This window comes from Pyrus communis, chromosome 17, assembly GCF_041283825.1.
Source record: "Pyrus communis isolate YQ-2024b chromosome 17, ASM4128382v1, whole genome shotgun sequence".
Classification (NCBI taxonomy): domain Eukaryota; kingdom Viridiplantae; phylum Streptophyta; class Magnoliopsida; order Rosales; family Rosaceae; genus Pyrus; species Pyrus communis.
Window position 1 is genome coordinate 22,685,818 of NC_142581.1, and position 18,833 is coordinate 22,704,650.

The window sequence follows — 18,833 nt, forward strand, 5'->3', positions numbered from 1 at the left end:
GATTAATTGTGATAAATGAACTTGAAGGGTATATGGTTCCTACTGGGCATGAAATGCTTACACCCTATTAGCTATTGCAGGTACCGATATGGAGGACCATGAGGATGACCTATCACTAAATGAATAGCCATATCATATGTGTGTTGGTTCCTAGTTGTAATTAAAATAAAGTGTCTTAGTATCTTAAGAGTGTTTGGTAAGAGTGGAACTCTTTAAACTCAAGATGTATTAAATAAACAAATCTAAATGAACTTTTAGATGGCTCTGGTTCCATCCTACTTTTGTTGTAATATTTCAAATTTTTTTTACTAAGATACTATTCATGCCCTAATTCAATTATCATCGTTATTTTCGAATATGGGGAGTGACATAAATTTAGATGATATTATCTTTTGAATGATTATGTATTTGAATGATAAATTGAGAACGGATGTTTATTTTACAAAGTATTATTTTTTTTATACAGTCATATGTATAATATATAAAACATATGTATTAAAAAAATTTAATCTCGTGAGGCTTCACTTCACCCGTAAGTGGATCTATCCTTTGAACGCCTCGGCCTTTTAATACACTGGTTTTAAATTTCAGACTTGGTAATAATATATGAAGAGTTCCATGTGTACAAGGTGAGAACATATTGACCACTCTCTAAGAACGACTCATTAGAAATTTTTATAGGAATATATTTTGACGAAATAATGGATTAGAATTGTCATGGATGTTAGTTTTCTTTTGATGAAATAATGGAATGGAATTGCAATGAAATATCACAAAGAACCCAGATACAAAATTTAAGAAACAAACAATTACAACTTCTCTAATATATAACAAATTTCAACGAAATATTGCTCATAATTAAAAAAAAAAAAAAAAAAGAACGTACAACTTTTTTTCAAAAAAACAACAAGAAATTTGCCGGAATTTTATTTTTCATTTCATAATAGTTGGATATGAAGAAGGGAAAGATGGTTTGGGGAGAAGGCTACATACCGCAGAGAGTCCGGGAAGAAAAAACGAGAGGGAGGAGAAATAGAAAAAAACGAATAAATTATTCAATCAATCTCATTGTGTATATTAATTAATAGGAAAAATAATTAAAGTAATTTAAATATAAAAAATAATGAAAAATTATATTTAAAAATTACCACATAGTAATTTTTGAGTGGTTCGGAGTGTCACTTAGCAAAATTCAGTAGCATGCCGAGTTCTACATAATTTTTTCCCTAATTAACAGGTAATTATTCCTGTAGTGGGGCGGAGTTGCTCTTAAATGCTTAATTCAACATTTAGGATCAGTGATTTAGAAAGTATAAGGAAGTTTACATGCTAAAAAGTAAAAATATTAATTGCTTTAAAAAAAAAAGTAAAAATATTAAAGTATTTATTTTATTGGTAAAATATTGAAGTATAGAAAAGGGTGGGCAAGAAGCCAAGGGGAGGCAGCACCCTTTATAAATTGGACCCCAAGGCCGCAACTTAAATAAATAATTCCTTCTCGCTTCGCTTTCACAAAAACACCCCCAAAAAAGCCTAAAATCCTCACAGGCCGAACCCTAATTCTCGAGGTTTAGGTCCATTAGGGTTTATCCCCAAAAAGCTCTGTACCTTCAACCTCAAGCCCATCAACTCCGTCTTCAACCTTCGAATTTTCAAAATTTTTATTTTTTTTTCTTTGCCCGAAAGTAAACAATTTCCAAATTTCGTGTCGCAGAGGCCGGTTCTTCGTCTTCGGGGCTGCGATTTAGGGTAAGGTTTTTTTTTTTTTTTTTTTTCCTTCGGTTTTTTTTGAAATTTTGGATCTTGAATTTGTTGATTTTCTGGATTTATTAGATGCCTCTGGACTGTTGATCTTTCTGGGTTTGTTCAATTTCTTTAGCATTCTTTGAAATTTTGAATTTAAATTTTTTTAGGGTTTTGTCATTGTTCAGTTTCTTTGGCTGTATCTGTATGTGCGCGTTTGTGTGTATGTGCGTATGTATGTGTGTATGTGTGTATATCTGTGTGTAATCTATGCGTTTACGGGTAATTGTGTTTTTATTGTATGTGTTTACGGGTAATTGTGATTTTAGGGTTTAAGCTTATAGTTTTGGTTGCTGCTGACCCAATTATCCCCAATTATCTGTTAATTTCTTTAATTAGGGTTTTTTTTTTCTATTACTGTCAGTCGTGAACTTCAAAAGTAACCTCGGATTGCTCTTTTTAATCTGTTTTTAGTGATAATATTATTTGAACATTTCAAGGTACAATTGCTTTCAGCATAAAGCAGATTGTACTTGCTGCATTAGGTACAATTCATGTGCAGCAGGGCTGGGTTTTTAACATTTTATAGGATGGAGAAGTTTTGTGACTTGTAAAAAAAAATATGACAATTGTAATACTGCTGCGTCTGTCTGTAATGGGCATTTTTTTAAAGGCCAATAATGAAACACATTTCACGGTTGAATCCAAAGCCTCAAAAGTTATAAACACTGCGTTTTGCATTCACTTTAACACATCGTGTATACATATAGTCGATTATATTTGCTTTTCATTCCACTTTGTTGTGTGGTTTGGTTGGCAGAAGCTGCATCATAAGAATGAACCATGTTGTAACTCGATAAAATATTTACGACGATGTACTCTAAACTGTTGTGTTCATATTTTCGGTGATGTTTATTGTTTCAAGAACCGTTTCTACGTCGTTTGTTATTCTGCTTTTTGTGATGCATTTTGCATTTTTCAGTTGAGTCTTAATAGGATTTATCTGATACTATTAGATATGCTATTTTCTGACTTCCAATTAAATCATCTGTATGTAGTTTGGTTCATGTAGGTAAAATCCTTGGTCTGTATTTAGTTGGCACGTATTTACTTTTTGGTTTTATTGTAAGCTTGCAGATGAAGCATACGATTTATGTTGGATTTGTTCTGCTGTACTTCAGGGTTGATTGTTTATGTAGCTTAATGTAATAACCAAATAAAAATTCTTCTTTCTTTGTTGAGTTATGCTCATGAAAATTCATTGCTGTGGGATGAAAGGATAATCCTATTGTATTGTTGGGAAGTGCTCTTGTGGATTCATTTTCATGCATAGTTCTACTGACCAATCCTTCACTGTGAATACTCTCAGTGTTGCACAGATTGGTTACTGAAACTCGCCATGTCTGCTGCTTAAAACCAAATGGTGGCAAAATAGTTGACATAGTCAGACTAGTATTAGGAACTTAGCATGGTCTAAAAGTAGGAAATTTGGGCTTTTAGATGAAAATGTTTAAGTTTTAATAATGTGTAATGTTTAGGATTATGAGACTGGGATTGTGAGTGAGAAGGAATAACCAAGTTGCTTACCCGGTCATAAGAGGTGAAATATGGCTTTAGCTGTTTGTCCCCAACCCCTCTTACATGTGTCTGCTGTGAAATTTATTTTTCTTTTCTTAATTTAAGTTTTCCGATGCTGAATTTGTCTGTTTTTCCTTTACTGCAAGATCAACTGTTTTTTTTTTGTTTTTTCATATTTTTTTTGTGAAATCTTGTAATTCACTTATTGGTCATGTCGACCTGTTTTAGGACTGGACCTGCTTACTGGAAGATGAATACTCCTCTGACCCCAACTGATAATAATGGCATACCTAGTTCAGAAACCCAGCCAAACAAGCGCAGGAGAAAGAAGTCTATTGTCTGGGAGCACTTCACAATTGAAACTATTGGGGTTGGAAATACTAGGGCTTGCTGTAAGCAGTGCAAGAAATATTTTGCTTACATCACTGGTTCAAAGCTGGCAGGCACAAGCCATCTAAAACGACATATTGCCCTGGGTATCTGCCCAGTAAGTCGTCAAAAAAATCAGATGACTCCCTTTACGCCAAGCTCCAAGACTGGTGCTACTGATGCACCAAAACGACGCCCCAGAGCAAATTCTGGATATGCGAAAATTTCTTTTGATCAGGAACGCTGCAACCATGAGATTGCTAAGATGATAATTATGCATGAGTATCCACTTCACATTGTGGAACAACAAGGATTCATTAGTTTTGTTCAAACACTGCAACCTCAGTTCAATATGGTAAGCTTGAAGGCTGTTCAAGATGATTGTATGGCTATTTACCATAGAGAAAAGCAGAATCTTCTGAATCATATCAGTGGAATTCCTGGACGAGTCAGCCTTACAGTGGACTTGTGGACTTCAAATCAGAACCTGGGCTCTGTTTTCTTGAGAGGACACTTCATTGATGGTGACTGGAATTCATATCGTCAAATCCTTAATGTTGTAATGGTACCGTCTACTGATTCAGGTGACACGTTTAGTCAAGCTATTTTGACCTGCTTGTCCGATTGGCATCTGGAAGGTCGGTTGTTTACCATCACACTTGACCAATCCCTATCGAATGAAACCATAATTGGAAATCTTAAGGGGCTTCTTTCAGTCAAGAACCCACACATGCTCAGCAGTCAATTACTGATACGAAATTGCTATGCTCGTGTTCTGAGTCGTCTTGCACAAGATGCACTGAGGGCATTGAGCGGGACAATCATAAAAGTTCGTGAAAGCGTTAAGTATGTGAAAACTTCAGAATCCCGTGAAGAAAAGTTTGTTCAGCTGAAGCAACAACTTCAAGTTCCTAGCTCGAAGAACATTTCAGTTGACAACCTAACCAAGTGGGACACAACATATCATATGCTGGTTGCGGCTTGTGAATTGAGGGAAGTATTTGCTTGCTTGGATACATATGATCCTGATTATAACATAAACATATCGTTGGAAGAATGGAAGCAGGTAGAAACTCTATGTACATACTTAATGTATTTTTTCGATGCAGCCAACATTGTAACTGCCCCAACATACCCTTCTGCAAATGCATTCTTTCCAAAAGTATCAGAAATTCAGAAGGCATTGATGCATTCGGCCATGAGTGATGATCCCTTTGTCAGCTACTTGATCAGACCTCTGTATGAAAAGTTTGACAAGTATTGGGAAAACTGCTGCCTTGTTTTAGCTATTGCTGTTATTATGGATCCGAGGTTCAAAATGAAACATGTAGAGTCAACCTTCTCTGAAATATATGGTGAGAATGCTGAAACATGGATTAGGATTGTTGACGGTGGTATTCATGATCTCTTCCTTGAATACATGATGCAAATGCTTACTCTACCAGAAATACCAATAGAAGAAGGGAACGACGGCATCATGAAAACAGAGCTACCGGAAATACCATCTCAGGAGATTCTACTCTCTTCTGCAGATGGGCTGCAAGATTTTGATTTCTTTATGCCTGATATCACAGGCGGCCAGCAAATGAAGTCAGAACTAGATCAGTATCTGGAAGAGGAAGAATTTCTATTGGTTGATGGGGTGGAAGACTTTGATGTTCTGGGTTGGTGGAGACTTAACAGACACAAGTACCCAACTCTCTCCAGGATGGCTTCCGATATCTTGTCAATACCCGTGTCTACTGTTGCCCCCGACGCTGTGTTTGACACCGAAATAAAAAGAATGGACAGTTACCGGACTTCATTGGGTACAGCGACTCTTGAAGCCCTTATCTGCGCCAAGGATTGGATTCAGTATGGACCGTTACCACAACCACCAGCACTTCAAGAGTCTAATGCTGCTGTCAAAATGGAATTCTAGTGCCATAGATTTCATTTGTTTTCTTCCTTTAGGTAGATCATTGATGGGCGCTTTTCGGTGGTTTTTAGATGGTAAACAGCGGTGCTAGTAAAATTTTGCTTTTCCGACAGTCATAGAATGCTTACAGTTCCAACTTTTATGCTTGTAGTATAGCAACTGTTTACATTATTGGTTAGTAATTTAGCTGCAAGATAAATTGCTCCAGTGTATAATTTTTTCTCCATTTTTCCTATCTTCTTGGAAAGTTGGTTCTGTCTACTTTTTATGATGAATTGTTGTAATCATCGGTATGTTCCGCTGTTTGTATCTCTCTCATCACTTAGTTGTAGTGTAGAATTTCTGGGTCTGACTGATAATTCGAGTACAAGCATATAAATTTGTTGAAGCCATCCAATTTTCCATAACCTGTCAGTGCCAGTGCGAACACGCTGCCGGCAGTGGAGAGGAATGCTTTTTCTCTTTGTATGATGTTCTTTCTTGCTTCCAGAACTCACTGGATCTTCTCATCTCCAAGCTTGTCAGTCTATGACTCTTTGAACTTCATGAAAAGGATCGCTATGGCATCTGCAACTCCAACCCACTTGCCAACGTATACCCAGCTCCAGTCTTTCGAAAACCCAGCACCAAATGCTCTCTTTGAAAACTGCAATTCCATGGACTACATCAAACAAATACATGCCCAAGCAGTGAAAACGGGCCTCACATCGCACCCGATCGTGCGTAACAGAATCATCGTGTTTTGTTGTACTGATGAATTTGGTGATGTGAACTATGCCCGTCAAGTGTTCGACACAATTTCTGAACCAGGTGCGTTTCTTTGGAACACCATGATCAGAGGCTATAGTCGGATACGATGCCCTCAAGACGGGGTCGCTTTGTATTTAGCAATGCAGAGGATGAGTGTCAAGCCCGACTGTTACACGTTTCCGTTCTTGTTGAAGGGATTCACGCGTGAAATTGCGCTGGAATGTGGCAAAGAGTTGCACGCTCATGTGTTGAAGTATGGACTTGATACTAATGTTTTTGTTCAAAATGCATTGGTGCATATGTATTCTGTTTGTGGCCTAATTGATATGGCATGTGGGGTTTTTGATATGATTCATGAGAAGGATGTTGCAACTTGGAATGTAATGATTTCTGGGTACAATCGAATCAAGAAGTTTGATGAATCCTTGAAGCTTTTTAGTGACATGGAGAAAACAGGAGTGTTGCCCACTTCAGTTACACTTGTCTCGGTGATATCAGCATGCTCCAAATTGAAGAATTTAGATGCCGGGAAGCAGGTTCATAAATACGTCAAGGATTGCCTGATCAAACCTGATTTGGTGTTGGGAAATGCTTTGGTTGATATGTATGTAGCTTGTGGGGAAATGCACGTTGCACTTGAGATTTTCGAAAAGATGAAAACAAAGGATGTAATTTCTTGGACTACCATTGTTAAGGGGTTTGCCAATTCTGGACAAGTTGATCTAGCTCGGAGCTACTTCGATGAGATGCCTGAAAGAGACTACATTTCATGGACTGCAATAATGGATGGGTACCTCCGGGTGAACCGGTTCAAAGAGGCACTGGAACTTTTCCGCCAGATGCAGACTTCGAATGTAAAGCCGGATGAGTACACTATGGTAAGCATTCTAACAGCCTGTGCACATCTAGGAGCACTTGAACTCGGAGAATGGATAAAAACTTACATTGACAAGAACAAGATCAAGAATGATGTATTCGTTCGAAATGCTTTAATAGACATGTATTTCAAGTGTGGAAATGTTGAGAAAGCTTTGAGGGTCTTCAATGCAATGCTTCAAAGGGACAAATTTACATGGACGGCTGTGATTGTTGGCCTTGCTGTTAACGGACATGGTAAGGAAGCTCTTGACGTGTTCTCTCGAATGCTAGAATCTTCGATAACTCCCGACAGGATAACTTTCATCGGTGTTCTTTCTGCGTGTAATCACTCTGGAATGGTAGCTGAAGGAAGGAACTTTTTCGATAGTATGACCACACAACATGGAATCCAGCCTGAAGTTTCACATTACGGGTGCATGGTGGATCTTCTTGGCCGATCAGGGAATCTAAACGAAGCTTTTGAGGTTATACAGAACATGCCAATGAAACCAAATGCAGCTGTATGGGGAGCTCTGCTTGGCGCTTGTAGAATGCACAGAGATGCAGAACTGGCTGAAATTGCAGCTAAACATATGCTCGAGTTGGAACCCGACAACAGTTCTGTTTATGTTCTCTTGTGCAATATATACGCAGCTTGCAGTAAATGGGACAATTTGCGCAACGTAAGACAACTGATGATGGACAGGGGAATCAAGAAGACGCCTGGTTGCAGCTCGATAGAGGTGAATGGTAATGTTCACGAGTTTGTTGCCGGGGACCGGTCACACCCTCAATCCGAAAAAATCTATTCCAAGTTGGATAAGACGATTGAAGACTTGAAGGTTGTCGGGTATTCGCCGGATACATCGGAGGTTTTCCTTGATGTGGGGGAAGAGGATAAAGAGAGTGCAGTTTGCAGGCATAGTGAGAAGTTAGCAATGGCATTTGGGCTGATTAGTTTGGGAGATGGGGCGACAATTAGAATCATGAAGAACCTTAGAATCTGTGTGGATTGTCACAGCATGGCAAAGTTGGTCTCCAGAGTTTATGATAGAGAAGTGATTGTTAGGGATGGAACTCGGTTCCACCATTTTAGACACGGTTCGTGTTCGTGTAAAGATTATTGGTGACGGTTTGATAAAAGGACCTTTGGCCAGTTTAGCCGACGCGGCCAAGGGGGCTGGAGAATCAGTTAGGATTAGAATAGGTTAAATGTTTGATGATTAACTTGCTTTCTTAATTGATAAATCCTATAAGTCTCAGAGAGAGAATCTGCATATGCGGAACCTATAAGACTCACATATATTAAAGATATAATATTCAGCACGGCAAGTAAAGATTCTGTAAATAGCAATACTCGTATTATTATTAATATTTGAAAAGCCGATACTACAACCATAGAATGGAAGAAAAACATGAATACATTCATCATAGAAAAACTATGAATACAGACGTCATTCTGTGCAGTTTTCTAATACAAAAATGACGGATGATCTCATGTTATATTGTAATTTTGTTATATTGTTATTAGAGTCTGACACAATGTGCTACACGTATTAAAAATTTTGAAAGTTTTTAATTTTCTCCTCTTAAAGTTAACTTCTCTAATCTCACCAAGCACTTGGTAAGTACCTTTAAACTATTCCGACGTTTCTTAGAGCTGCTTTGAGAAGATTGTTCCTCTCTGTCGTTTCCATCTAATTTGTAATCATATTTAAAATTAACGACATTTTACTCGTCAATATCCAAAACGACTTGTCGCTAGACGAAGGGAGCCTTTAGAACGCGTAATTTTTTGTAAAATTCAAAGCCCTATATAAATTACCAGAGGCTTTGGCGCCAGGCCAGTCCAGTCCCTCCAGTCTCTCGGAGTCCAGCGGCAGCGGTGACTGCGAAACCTCCCATCTTTTGACGGATCCCAAGTTCCAAAAGGTTAGATTCGAAAACCCTAAATCCGGATGTGTTTGTTTCCCTAGAAAATGTATGGAAATGTAACAATAGATTTCTCTTTAAATTTCTAGCCCTTGAAACTAAATAGTAGAATCGAAAACTGCTTAATTTTCTTAGCACCCAAATAGAAGCTAAATAAATGAAGCTTTATCTGTGTATTAGCTTCTTAGCTCAGAGAAATCCATGTCAGTCAGTAATTCAATATAATTTTGTTTGTAATGATATATAATCGAATTTCAAATTAAGAGTCACTTAGAAAATGAAATTTTGCTTCCGGTTGGTTTTGTGACGATTATTTGATTTTATTATTGTTTTTCGTATAAGATTATAGCTATATGTATTTTTAGGGCATTTTGTGCTTACTGCTAATTTATGGAGACACCCTTAAACATGGAAGAGAAGAGAAATAGTGGTAAAATTCAGAAAAAGGAGATAATATTGTTGGAGTGTGATGCACGATAGATAGATTGAAAGGGGAGTAAAAGGCGGAGATAGAATGCAGAAGAGCGCTTATCGGACTCTGTAGAAATTTATTCTACCGTAACTGCCTGATTAGTCGAAAGCAAATGGGTTTCTTTGTGCTAGGACAATTTTTGTAACTAGGCCCTTAATGTATATTGATACTGATACTGACCGTGAATGGTGTACCGTGTTAAAAGTTGGGAGAAGTTCATAATCTGTGAGGTTAAATTGACCAAACTATGATATCACAGTAAGACTTCCGAAATTGTGCAGTTTGTTGCTACTTGCAGGGCTCCTCTGTGTAGTTTCTGAGATAATAAATCCAGGCAATATCCAAAATTGTGAAACATATTAACAGTTTCATTGATAAGACAGGTCTACAGGAAGTATTGCTATGATGTCTGAATAGATATTTTTAAGAACTATCTTAAGATTGCAATTTAAACACATTTTGTTGTATTGAATGCATGTACTAACCCCTTCTTGGCTTGCCTTCAGCCATCTTTCCTGAGAAGTGAGACGAGAACAGACACGCACCAAGAGATGAAGTTCAAGGCATTTCTTACAGAGAATGGTGTAAATCTTTTGGAAAAGAGGTTCCTACCAGCCCTAGACAAGATGGGAAAGATATGCCATCTCTACCTCAACAGAGACCATGCTATCTTCCTCCACAACCTTCTTAATGGTGATGGAATTCAATCCATTGCCCAGTTTCGCAAAGAAGCTCTTTTTGATGACTATCGCATCTCCAGCCAGAATGAGGACCGCATTGCCTTTACAGTAGACATCTCTCTTCTCCACCGTGCTCTTCGTAGCAGTGTCAGCATATGTACTGAGTTTGGAAATGGTCCGACAGCCAACCGCCTCCAGATTAGATTGGTTAAAAAACTACCTCCAAATTCTACCCAACCATTGCCTTTCCTTACTTTCGAGACCAAGGGTTATAAATCTGCGGTAATTCAGGACGTACCAATCTCAAAACCTTTGTCCAGAGCTCAGGTTCTGGAACTTCAAACTGCTCTTGATGCAGCTCAAGACTTGCCTCAGACTCTGGTTCAGGTTCCCGATCTGAATCAGTTGCAAAATTTTGTGGATCGGATGAGGCATATTGGTGATTTGCTCAATGTTACCATAAGCAAGTATGGGGATTTACACATTCAGATTTCAACAACACTCATCACACTTGGTGCAGAGTTTCAGAAGCTGTTGGTCATAGGTGAGCAAGCTGATGCTCCATCTGAAGATCGAAATCTGACCGCTCAGACTCGGTCGGCAAGGGCTATTTTAAGGGGTGATGCTCAATCTGTGCAAGTGAGTGTGAAGCATTTTGGTAAGAGCCTTCAGTGCCACTTGGCTAAACCAGACTGCGCTTTCTATGGGATTGCCGCACAAGGTGCTTGCTTGACAGTGATCTTCCAATTTTTCATTCCTGGTTCTCATCAAATCGATAAGTCCATCAGTCTACACTGCAGACTTCCTGTACTTGACCAAGGATCGGGTTAAAGGAGTTATGCAGGTTTGCCATTCATGGTTGAGTTTTACTGCTCGGGTTTAAATAGACAGTTTGGTATTATCTTTGAGAAAGCGATTTGTGATTTTCGTTTCAGTGGCTCTACTTGCTATCCTTGTATGAATCAGTTTCTCTGTATGCATGCACATCCCTCTACGTGCTGCTTATGAATCGTGAAATGATGAAATGGAAAGAAATTTCGTTGAAGTTCGAAGATTTATCTAACGTCTTGTGCTTTCAACATGTTTAGCAAAATAAAGATCCAATTTTGCAGAATTGCAGGTACATTGTGTCTGTGAGCGTAGGATAAGAGTGGTGGTGGCTCAGTTTCTTGCCAAGAGTATTGCAAGATTATTGCTCGTGTCCATATTTCTGTGCTTCGGAATGGGATAAATGTCTTAAATTACCTAACAAGGAAAATTTGAAAGTAATCTGGCTTAGGGTTTTGAGAATGGTGATTATTTTCGCAGAAATTCAGTTCCGAAATTCTGTCATTTGCTGATTTCCAGGGTTGTTGCCAAACAAGGGAAATGGTCTTCCACGCTTAAATTCCGATTTTTACGAGTTTTTCTTTCCGCATCCAAACACCGGGTAAGTACACGATGAATTTCATGAAGAAAAATGACAGAGAGAATGCTTTTATATATATGTATATATTGTACACAAAATTCCAGCTACACAGAGACTGCCCTAATTTTGTGTTGCACCATTCAATTTCTACATAATTTCATCACCTCAGAGTCTCAGAGGGCAGGATCCTCTGTAAGACAAAGCTTTTTCAACATCTCATCCAACGCCCCTAATGCGACCTTGTAACGGCCTTCTGATTTCCTCCCTTCTTCCACGACTTGCACTATGCATTTGTACAAATGATCATACCTGTGAACTGGGTTATTAATATCAATGCCGCTGCAGCTATGGTAAAAAATGTAATTCCGCTCGATGTCCTTTCTCCATCGTGAAAGAACATATTGAGCCGGGATTTCCTCCACTCCGTTTTGGTTTAGGACTGACAGTGCGTGCCTGCACAGGTATCCTCGCAAGTTGAACATGCCACAGATACAAAGGATCTCCATCTCAGATGGATTATACAAAACTTCATAGTCCCTCGTCTCCCTCCGATTTCCATCACTTTCAGTTTGTTCCTTCACTACGTATGTTTTGACTGGCCCGTCAGCATTTAGTTGACTAGTGCTAAAACAAGAGTACATTCCTTCTACCTCCTTTTCAAACTTACTTAGAATGTCGTTAGTGTACAATTTTGAGAGTTGCAGCTCAAAATAGCATCTCGATTCCAACGTATAGCTTGAGTTTCTTGAATCCAAATCTGCCAAGGCTTCCAGGTGATGATGCGTTTGCAGAGCTTGATCATACTTATCCAAAAACTCCTTCAAAGGAGTATCTCTATCCAGAAATTCTTCAAAGAATGAAGAGACAACCTCACTTGGTTGGACCGGGAACATCCCCGCCAGAAATATATCCTTCAAATATACTGGAACCCACCGCTTCCGATCTTCATATAATGCTTGAAGCCAGTTATGATCTCTAATTCCGTGGTGCTGGACCATATCCTCCCAAGCTGCTTCAAATTCTTCCACCCTCAGAGAGTAGTAAACAGCTCTACTCAAAGATTCTTTAATTGCTTCATACTCGAACAATCCTCCGAGAATTTCTGGAACCTTTTGCATTATATGTGATAAGCAAAGGCAATGAGAAGCTCTAGGGAAAACATCAGAAATGGCAGTTTGCAATGTTTTGCACTGACTAGTAATGATGGCTTGCGGAGGGCGTCCCATTATGCATGTAAGCCAAGCTCTAAACAACCACGTAAAGGATTCAACCGTCTCACTTGCAATTAAACCGCAACCTAACAGCACCGATTGCCCATGATGATTTACTCCAATAAATGATACCAGCGGGACTTCAAATTTATTTTCCACGCATTTAGTGTCAATGGAAACCACATCATTAAAATAACTGTAAGCAACCCTAGTCCTCGCGTCAGCCCAAAACAAATTTCTCAAGCATCCCTTCTCATTCAGATCCACCACATAAAAGAAGTTTGGATCCATTAATTGCAACCGAGAAAAGTGATTCTGAACGGCTTGGGCATCTCCTTCTTTTAGCTTTAACTGACTGGAGTAGTCAACTCTATTCCCAGATTCTCCTTCATCACCATCCATGCTTCCATTACCCTCAGAATCAACGATCACTGTTCGAAACAACCTGATCTTTTGTACGTCTTCAGAAGTATCCATCTGCAGCGCTCTTTTAGTTCCAACACCTATGGCCTTGTGGGATTTATAAAACTTTCCACTGGCTGGACTGATCAAGTGGTTGTGCTCAAGCTCAATTTCAATAACTCTCCACCTGTTGGAGTCCATTAACCTAAACTTTATCATTGCTGGACAACCGGTCCTAGTTTCTGGCCTCGGGCGATTAGCTTCACTCTTCTTTTTGAAACCTGCACTACTGCAGCTAAGCTTTCCTCTGTATCTTTCCTTGCTTTTTCTGTACCACGTATTGCTGACTCTAACCCCGAATCCCTGTTGCTTGGCATAGCAATTATAGAAGTAATATACATCCTCATAAGAATCAAATTCCATTCCAACAACCGGCGGGAGAGGGTTCTCTCCTTGAATAATGCCGGTTTGACTGATAAAATCGGTCATTGCACAGTCTCCTTCAATCTCAAATTCATCAGCATCATCCTGGCCCGCAGGCTCAGTGTTGAGTGAAACTTCATCCATCTTCAAACCGATACGAAACCAAGACACCAACTGATAAGGAACCCTAACAAAAAAGCATAAATAATTTCTATTAATCCTAACCTACAAAATTCATGGCCCTCCACTTCCCAACTCTTGCAGAATAATCTCTCAAAAGACTTCCTAATACAATCAGCTACCTCCATTGACTATTTGATTATATAGAATCACCAATTCAGCTTCAGCTGCGTATTTTTCAGCAACCCATATTTTCTTTTCACTTTCAAAGTTTAAAAAACGAATAGGGCAACAACCCATTTCTCGATTTTCCTTAATTTTCTCAGAAACCAAACAAAGTTCAAATCTTTAGTATATTTGGCAAACATAAATTTAACTTAACTAAAAGGTGAAAAAAAAAAAAAAAAAAAAAAATCTCTACAAACCCAGCTGAGCCTACATAACACGGACCTGGATTCAGTGCCCACCTCCCACGAGAACTTGCTCAGCTTCTTAAAATCTTCATCTTCCTCAGCTGCGATGGTTTTTGTACCTGCAAAAATGGAAAAGAAAGGAAAATGTAAGGGTGGAAACTCCCCTGGTCGAGAGAGAAGGCGATCTCTTTGTCTCAGTGAGCCGAGTTTTTTCCTTTGTGGGGATTTCGTTGGTTTTGCCTTTTGTGCAAGGTTTGGGCCTCTTTCGTTGGGCTGCCATCGGGCTTAAACATCCATATTTCTTTTCGCTTCTCTGAGCCCTCAAAAATGATTTGTTAATTTTCCAACAACGCAGCCGAAAGCACTTTCATTGCACCACCAATGTTCCCAAAATATTAGTGGATAAAAGTAGTAATTTGTTGTAACAATCTGATGCCCACACATTGAAAAGAGAAGAAATTAAGCGGTGGATGACAAAGTCATCAACAATTCACTTACAATAAATTACTACCAAAGTGGTGGATGATTAGCTTACAACAAACTACAAACGCAACGATAGATAACTCACCTACAACAAATTACTAACGGAACCATTTTGTTTGTACTTCACATCATTTGCTGTAAAATAGTGTGGAGAGCTCATTCGTAAACATACCATCAATTATCATACATCTATATGTGAGAGCAAGAAGGGTGAAAACTCTGGGAGATTATGAGAAGCAAGAGGGCTTTGAAATATTAGGCACCATGCCAAGACTTTGCTAGTTTGGTCAAGTATCCATCATTTGTGACACTAAACTATCTTTAATCTTCAGTCCGCAGTTAGTTTTGTCAAAGTTTGTGGCTCATGTCTTTGTGACGACTCTATTGGCAGCTTCTTTTAATCCGACTAAAGGCTCATTGGAATTGCTTTTAAAATTACTGAAAGGATTTTTTGTGAAAATATTTTTAAAACTAATATTTAGTAAAAATGCAAATGAATTCTGAAAAAACACTTAAAGTGTTTTCAACAAAAAAACACATTAACAAAAAAACACATAACTAATGCTTCTTATAGAAAGCATTTAAGTGATTTTAAAACCCATAAACATTTTCTCTAAAAGCACTTCCAATAATTTTACAAGCATTCCCAAACGAGCTCTAATTTTTCATGTTAAACGTTGTAAAAAATGCTCTTGGTAATCCGAAGACGTTTGTATTTTTATCTAAAAGAACTTCCAAATAGGCATAGAAGAATTAAAAGCAATTTCACATAAGGGGTTCTCTCTCTTTTCCCTTTTTCACCTTTGTGAAATGTTTTCAGTAGGACCTGAAAATGCAAGCTGAGAATATGTGCAAAATCGCTTTGACAATCACTGTACAATCCTAAACAAGGGTGAATCTACAACTGCATAAACAGGTTAAGGTACAGAGGAGGAAAATAACCCTACATTTACCCCTTCTACTTCCATAAAATTCGAACCCTTAACATTACAGGTAATTTATTCATGCTTGTCTTCTACGACATGAACCCGATCCAACGACTCTTCGAATGCTTGCAATGCTACCTTGTAATGGTCAAGAGAAATCACACCTTCCTCTACAATGTGCAAGGCACTTCTATACAACTGATTGAACCATTGCACGCGGTCAGTGGCGTCAACATTGCTGGACCCTTGATCTGGAATATATAAACGCTTGTAATCCTTCTTCCATCGCGGCAAAATGTACTTCGAAGGGATCTCCTCTACCCCGTTATAATTAAGCACACACAATGCATGCCGACATAAATACCCGTAAAAGTTAAAGCAGCTGCAAATGCAACGAACCTCACCGGCTGTTCTGTTGTACAGGACTTCATAATCTCTTATCTCTCGCCTACTTCCCTCGACGACCACACGCTCCTTGACCAAGAATATTATGATTGGCCCATCAACATGTAACTGTGTAGTGCTAAAACAAGAATACATCTCCTCCACTTCAAATTGGAACTTCTCGAATATTTCTCTGGTGTAAACTTTTGAAAGCTGTAACTCAAAGGAACATCTTGTTTTCAATGTGGGACTCGAGCTTCTTGACTCGATATCTGCAAGAGCTTCGTCCTTATGCTTCTTTTGGAGAGCCAGTTCATACTTATCAAGAAATTCTTTCAGTGGAGTTTGTTTGTGTACATATCTGTCAAAAAATGGACTTAAGGCTTCACCCGGACGCGCAGCCGCCATTCCAGCAAAAAATGTCTCTTTCAAATAAACCGGAGCCCACCAAAGCCGTTCTTCATATAAAGATCGAAGCCACTCATGATCACCGACTCCAAAACGCTGAATCATGAACCCCCAGGCTGCTTCGAATTCGATCACCTTCAGAGTTTCATAAACGGCTTTAGTCAATGCCTTCCTGATGGCATCATAGTTGTGCAACCCTCCCAGTTTTTCTGGAACCTTCTTCATGATGTGTGATAAACCAAAACGATGATGACATCTTGGAAATACCTCTGCAATTGCACTCTGCAAAGCCTTGCACCTGTCAGTAATAATTGTTTGTGGAGAATGTCCTGATGCACATGTAAGCCAAGCTTTGAACAACCAAGTATAAGATTCCGTTGTCTCCCCAGCAAGTAGAGCACAACCAAGCAATACTGCCTGGCCATGGTGATTGATCCCTACAAACGCCACAAGTGGGATGTCATACTTGTTTGACAAATATGTGTTGTCAAAGTATATCACATCACCAAAATAACCACATGCTGCCCTGCACCTAGCGTCAATCCAGAACACATTCCTTAGCAGCCCATCATCATTAAAATCCATCAAGTAAAAGAAGTTAGGATTGGTCAACTGCATTCGGCAAAGGTAATTATAGATTGCTTGTGTATCACCTTTTCTAAGGTTCAACTGATCCGGATGATCAGAAAATGTCCTGACATCTGCTATATTCGAATTTGAGGTCCCATTGCCCCCTGAATCTATTACAAGTGCTCGGTACAACTTAATTGTTCGTTTTTCTGCATCTGAACTTGACTGCGACTTCCTTTTAGTTCCGCTTCCCATCTTGTTAATTGATTTGTACATTTTAGCACCTAACAAGTGGTTATGCTCAAGTGTAACTTCTAGTATCCTCCACCTTTTGGAGTCCACTAATCTCATCCTTATCATTGCAGGGCATCCAGTTCTCGTTTCCTTTCTCAAACGGTTCACATCTTTAATTCTTTTGAAACCCTGGCTGCTGCAACAAAGCACGGCACCATACTTCTCTCTGCTGTTCCTCTTAAACCATGAATTCTTCACTCTAACGCGAAATCCCACTTCCTTAGCATAGCAGTTGTAATAATTATAAGCATCATCATAAGACTCAAACTCCATTCCCACTGCAGGTGCAACAAATTCCTTTCTTCCTTCAGTGACACCATTTTGAACATCTGATTCGGTCAAAACACCATCTCCATCAGTTACGATCTCATTGCACTCACCATCCGGTACTTGCTCACCGTCAAGAGAGGCTACTTCCATCTGAAAGACAAGTGAACCCTTACAAAAATCCCATATACCATCTACCAAGAAATTTAGAATAAATAGACCAACTTTCACAAAAAGAGTAAAATAATCTTTAATTTTATAAAAAAAATAATTCTGTAAAATTGATATCCGGCGAACATAAAACACCATCCAGCCAACAATCCAAACACAACTAATGATAAAACTATCACTAGAGCAAACAAATACGTACTCACTTTAACCATCACAAGTCATGTTATCACAAAATTGCTTCCGAAAAGAAACTGTCAAACAAAGTTTGAAACTTTACCATAATTTTTCCATTCAATTGTCAGGAAACGAACTATATCATTCTCTATACCCAAAGGGGACTTAAAACCATCAACTTCTACCTGAAAAATTTGAACTTTGTCTTCATATTACGCGAAAGCCCCATTCGCATCACACAAAACCCAGGAAAGAAAAACAATGGAAGATATGAACAATTTTTTTAATTTAATCAAATACTCAATCCAAATACATAATTAAGTCTGAGTTCAATACTCAATCCTACACTCAGAACAGCTCAAAACAACCATTTTGTCCTCTTAAACTTCAAAATTTTCAAACTTTTTATCTCAATTTCTACTGAACCAAACAGAAAATTGCAAGCATACAACTCCTAAAATTCCTCACAAAACCTTGAAGATTTTGACTCAAATCCAAACCCTAAGAAAACTGCGACAATAAATTCAAATTAATTAATACGAGCAATTGACAACAAAATCCTGAGCAATTGGTCGAGGGTACTTACGGGTTCCGACCGGAAAGAGAAGATCCACAAACCCGCGAGCCAACGGTTTCGCCGGTCCACCTGTAACAAGAGCGCTGAATTACTCTGCTTCTTTTTTCACTGGTCGAAGCGAAGGAGAATTTTGTTTCTGGGGTTCGGATTCCCCTGCATTTCGTTTTCTTACACTTGGGTCTCCCTTTCATCTCAAGTCTGAAATACAAGTGGAGATGTATATTTTAGTCTTCGACACGTCATAGCAGGGCCTGGTTAATAAAAATTCCTTTTTTTTTTTTTTTTTTTTAAGTTACGAGCGA

General features: G+C 38.7%; 5 protein-coding genes across 6 annotated transcripts; 3 read left to right on the plus strand and 2 right to left on the minus strand.

Moving 5' to 3' along the window:
• The first annotated feature begins 1,436 nt into the window (after positions 1-1,436).
• LOC137709335 (zinc finger BED domain-containing protein DAYSLEEPER) lies at positions 1,437-5,913 on the plus strand. Its single transcript, XM_068448420.2, has 2 exons — positions 1,437-1,749; positions 3,550-5,913. The coding sequence occupies exon 2, from the start codon at positions 3,572-3,574 to the stop codon at positions 5,609-5,611; it is 2,040 nt and encodes a 679-aa protein (XP_068304521.2). The 5' UTR covers positions 1,437-1,749; positions 3,550-3,571; the 3' UTR covers positions 5,612-5,913.
• Positions 5,914-6,075: 162 nt separating this feature from the next.
• Positions 6,076-8,564, plus strand: LOC137709334 (Pentatricopeptide repeat (PPR) superfamily protein). Its single transcript, XM_068448419.2, has one exon. The coding sequence runs from the start codon at positions 6,076-6,078 to the stop codon at positions 8,344-8,346; it is 2,271 nt and encodes a 756-aa protein (XP_068304520.2). The 3' UTR covers positions 8,347-8,564.
• A 427-nt stretch (positions 8,565-8,991) lies between these two features.
• LOC137749253 (Hus1-like protein) lies at positions 8,992-11,345 on the plus strand. 2 transcript variants are annotated; one of them, XM_068489357.2, is made up of 2 exons: positions 8,992-9,148; positions 10,127-11,345. In XM_068489357.2, exon 2 carries the CDS (start codon positions 10,172-10,174, stop codon positions 11,129-11,131), a length of 960 nt encoding a protein of 319 aa, XP_068345458.2. In that variant the 5' UTR covers positions 8,992-9,148; positions 10,127-10,171; the 3' UTR covers positions 11,132-11,345. The 2 variants fall into 2 exon arrangements, with proteins under 2 accessions (XP_068345458.2, XP_088544854.1); XM_088688728.1 differs by having other exon boundaries at positions 9,015-9,148; positions 10,144-11,345.
• Positions 11,346-11,745: 400 nt separating this feature from the next.
• On the minus strand, positions 11,746-14,498 carry LOC137749251 (protein FAR1-RELATED SEQUENCE 6). Its single transcript, XM_068489355.2, has 2 exons — positions 14,315-14,498; positions 11,746-13,931 (listed from the first exon to the last, which is right to left on the minus strand). Exon 2 carries the CDS (start codon positions 13,886-13,888, stop codon positions 11,882-11,884), a length of 2,007 nt encoding a protein of 668 aa, XP_068345456.2. The 5' UTR covers positions 13,889-13,931; positions 14,315-14,498; the 3' UTR covers positions 11,746-11,881.
• Positions 14,499-15,606: 1,108 nt separating this feature from the next.
• LOC137749252 (protein FAR1-RELATED SEQUENCE 6) lies at positions 15,607-18,730 on the minus strand. The gene is made up of 2 exons (XM_068489356.2): positions 18,541-18,730; positions 15,607-17,762 (listed from the first exon to the last, which is right to left on the minus strand). Exon 2 carries the CDS (start codon positions 17,760-17,762, stop codon positions 15,759-15,761), a length of 2,004 nt encoding a protein of 667 aa, XP_068345457.2. The 5' UTR covers positions 18,541-18,730; the 3' UTR covers positions 15,607-15,758.
• Between the last annotated feature and the right edge of the window lie 103 nt (positions 18,731-18,833).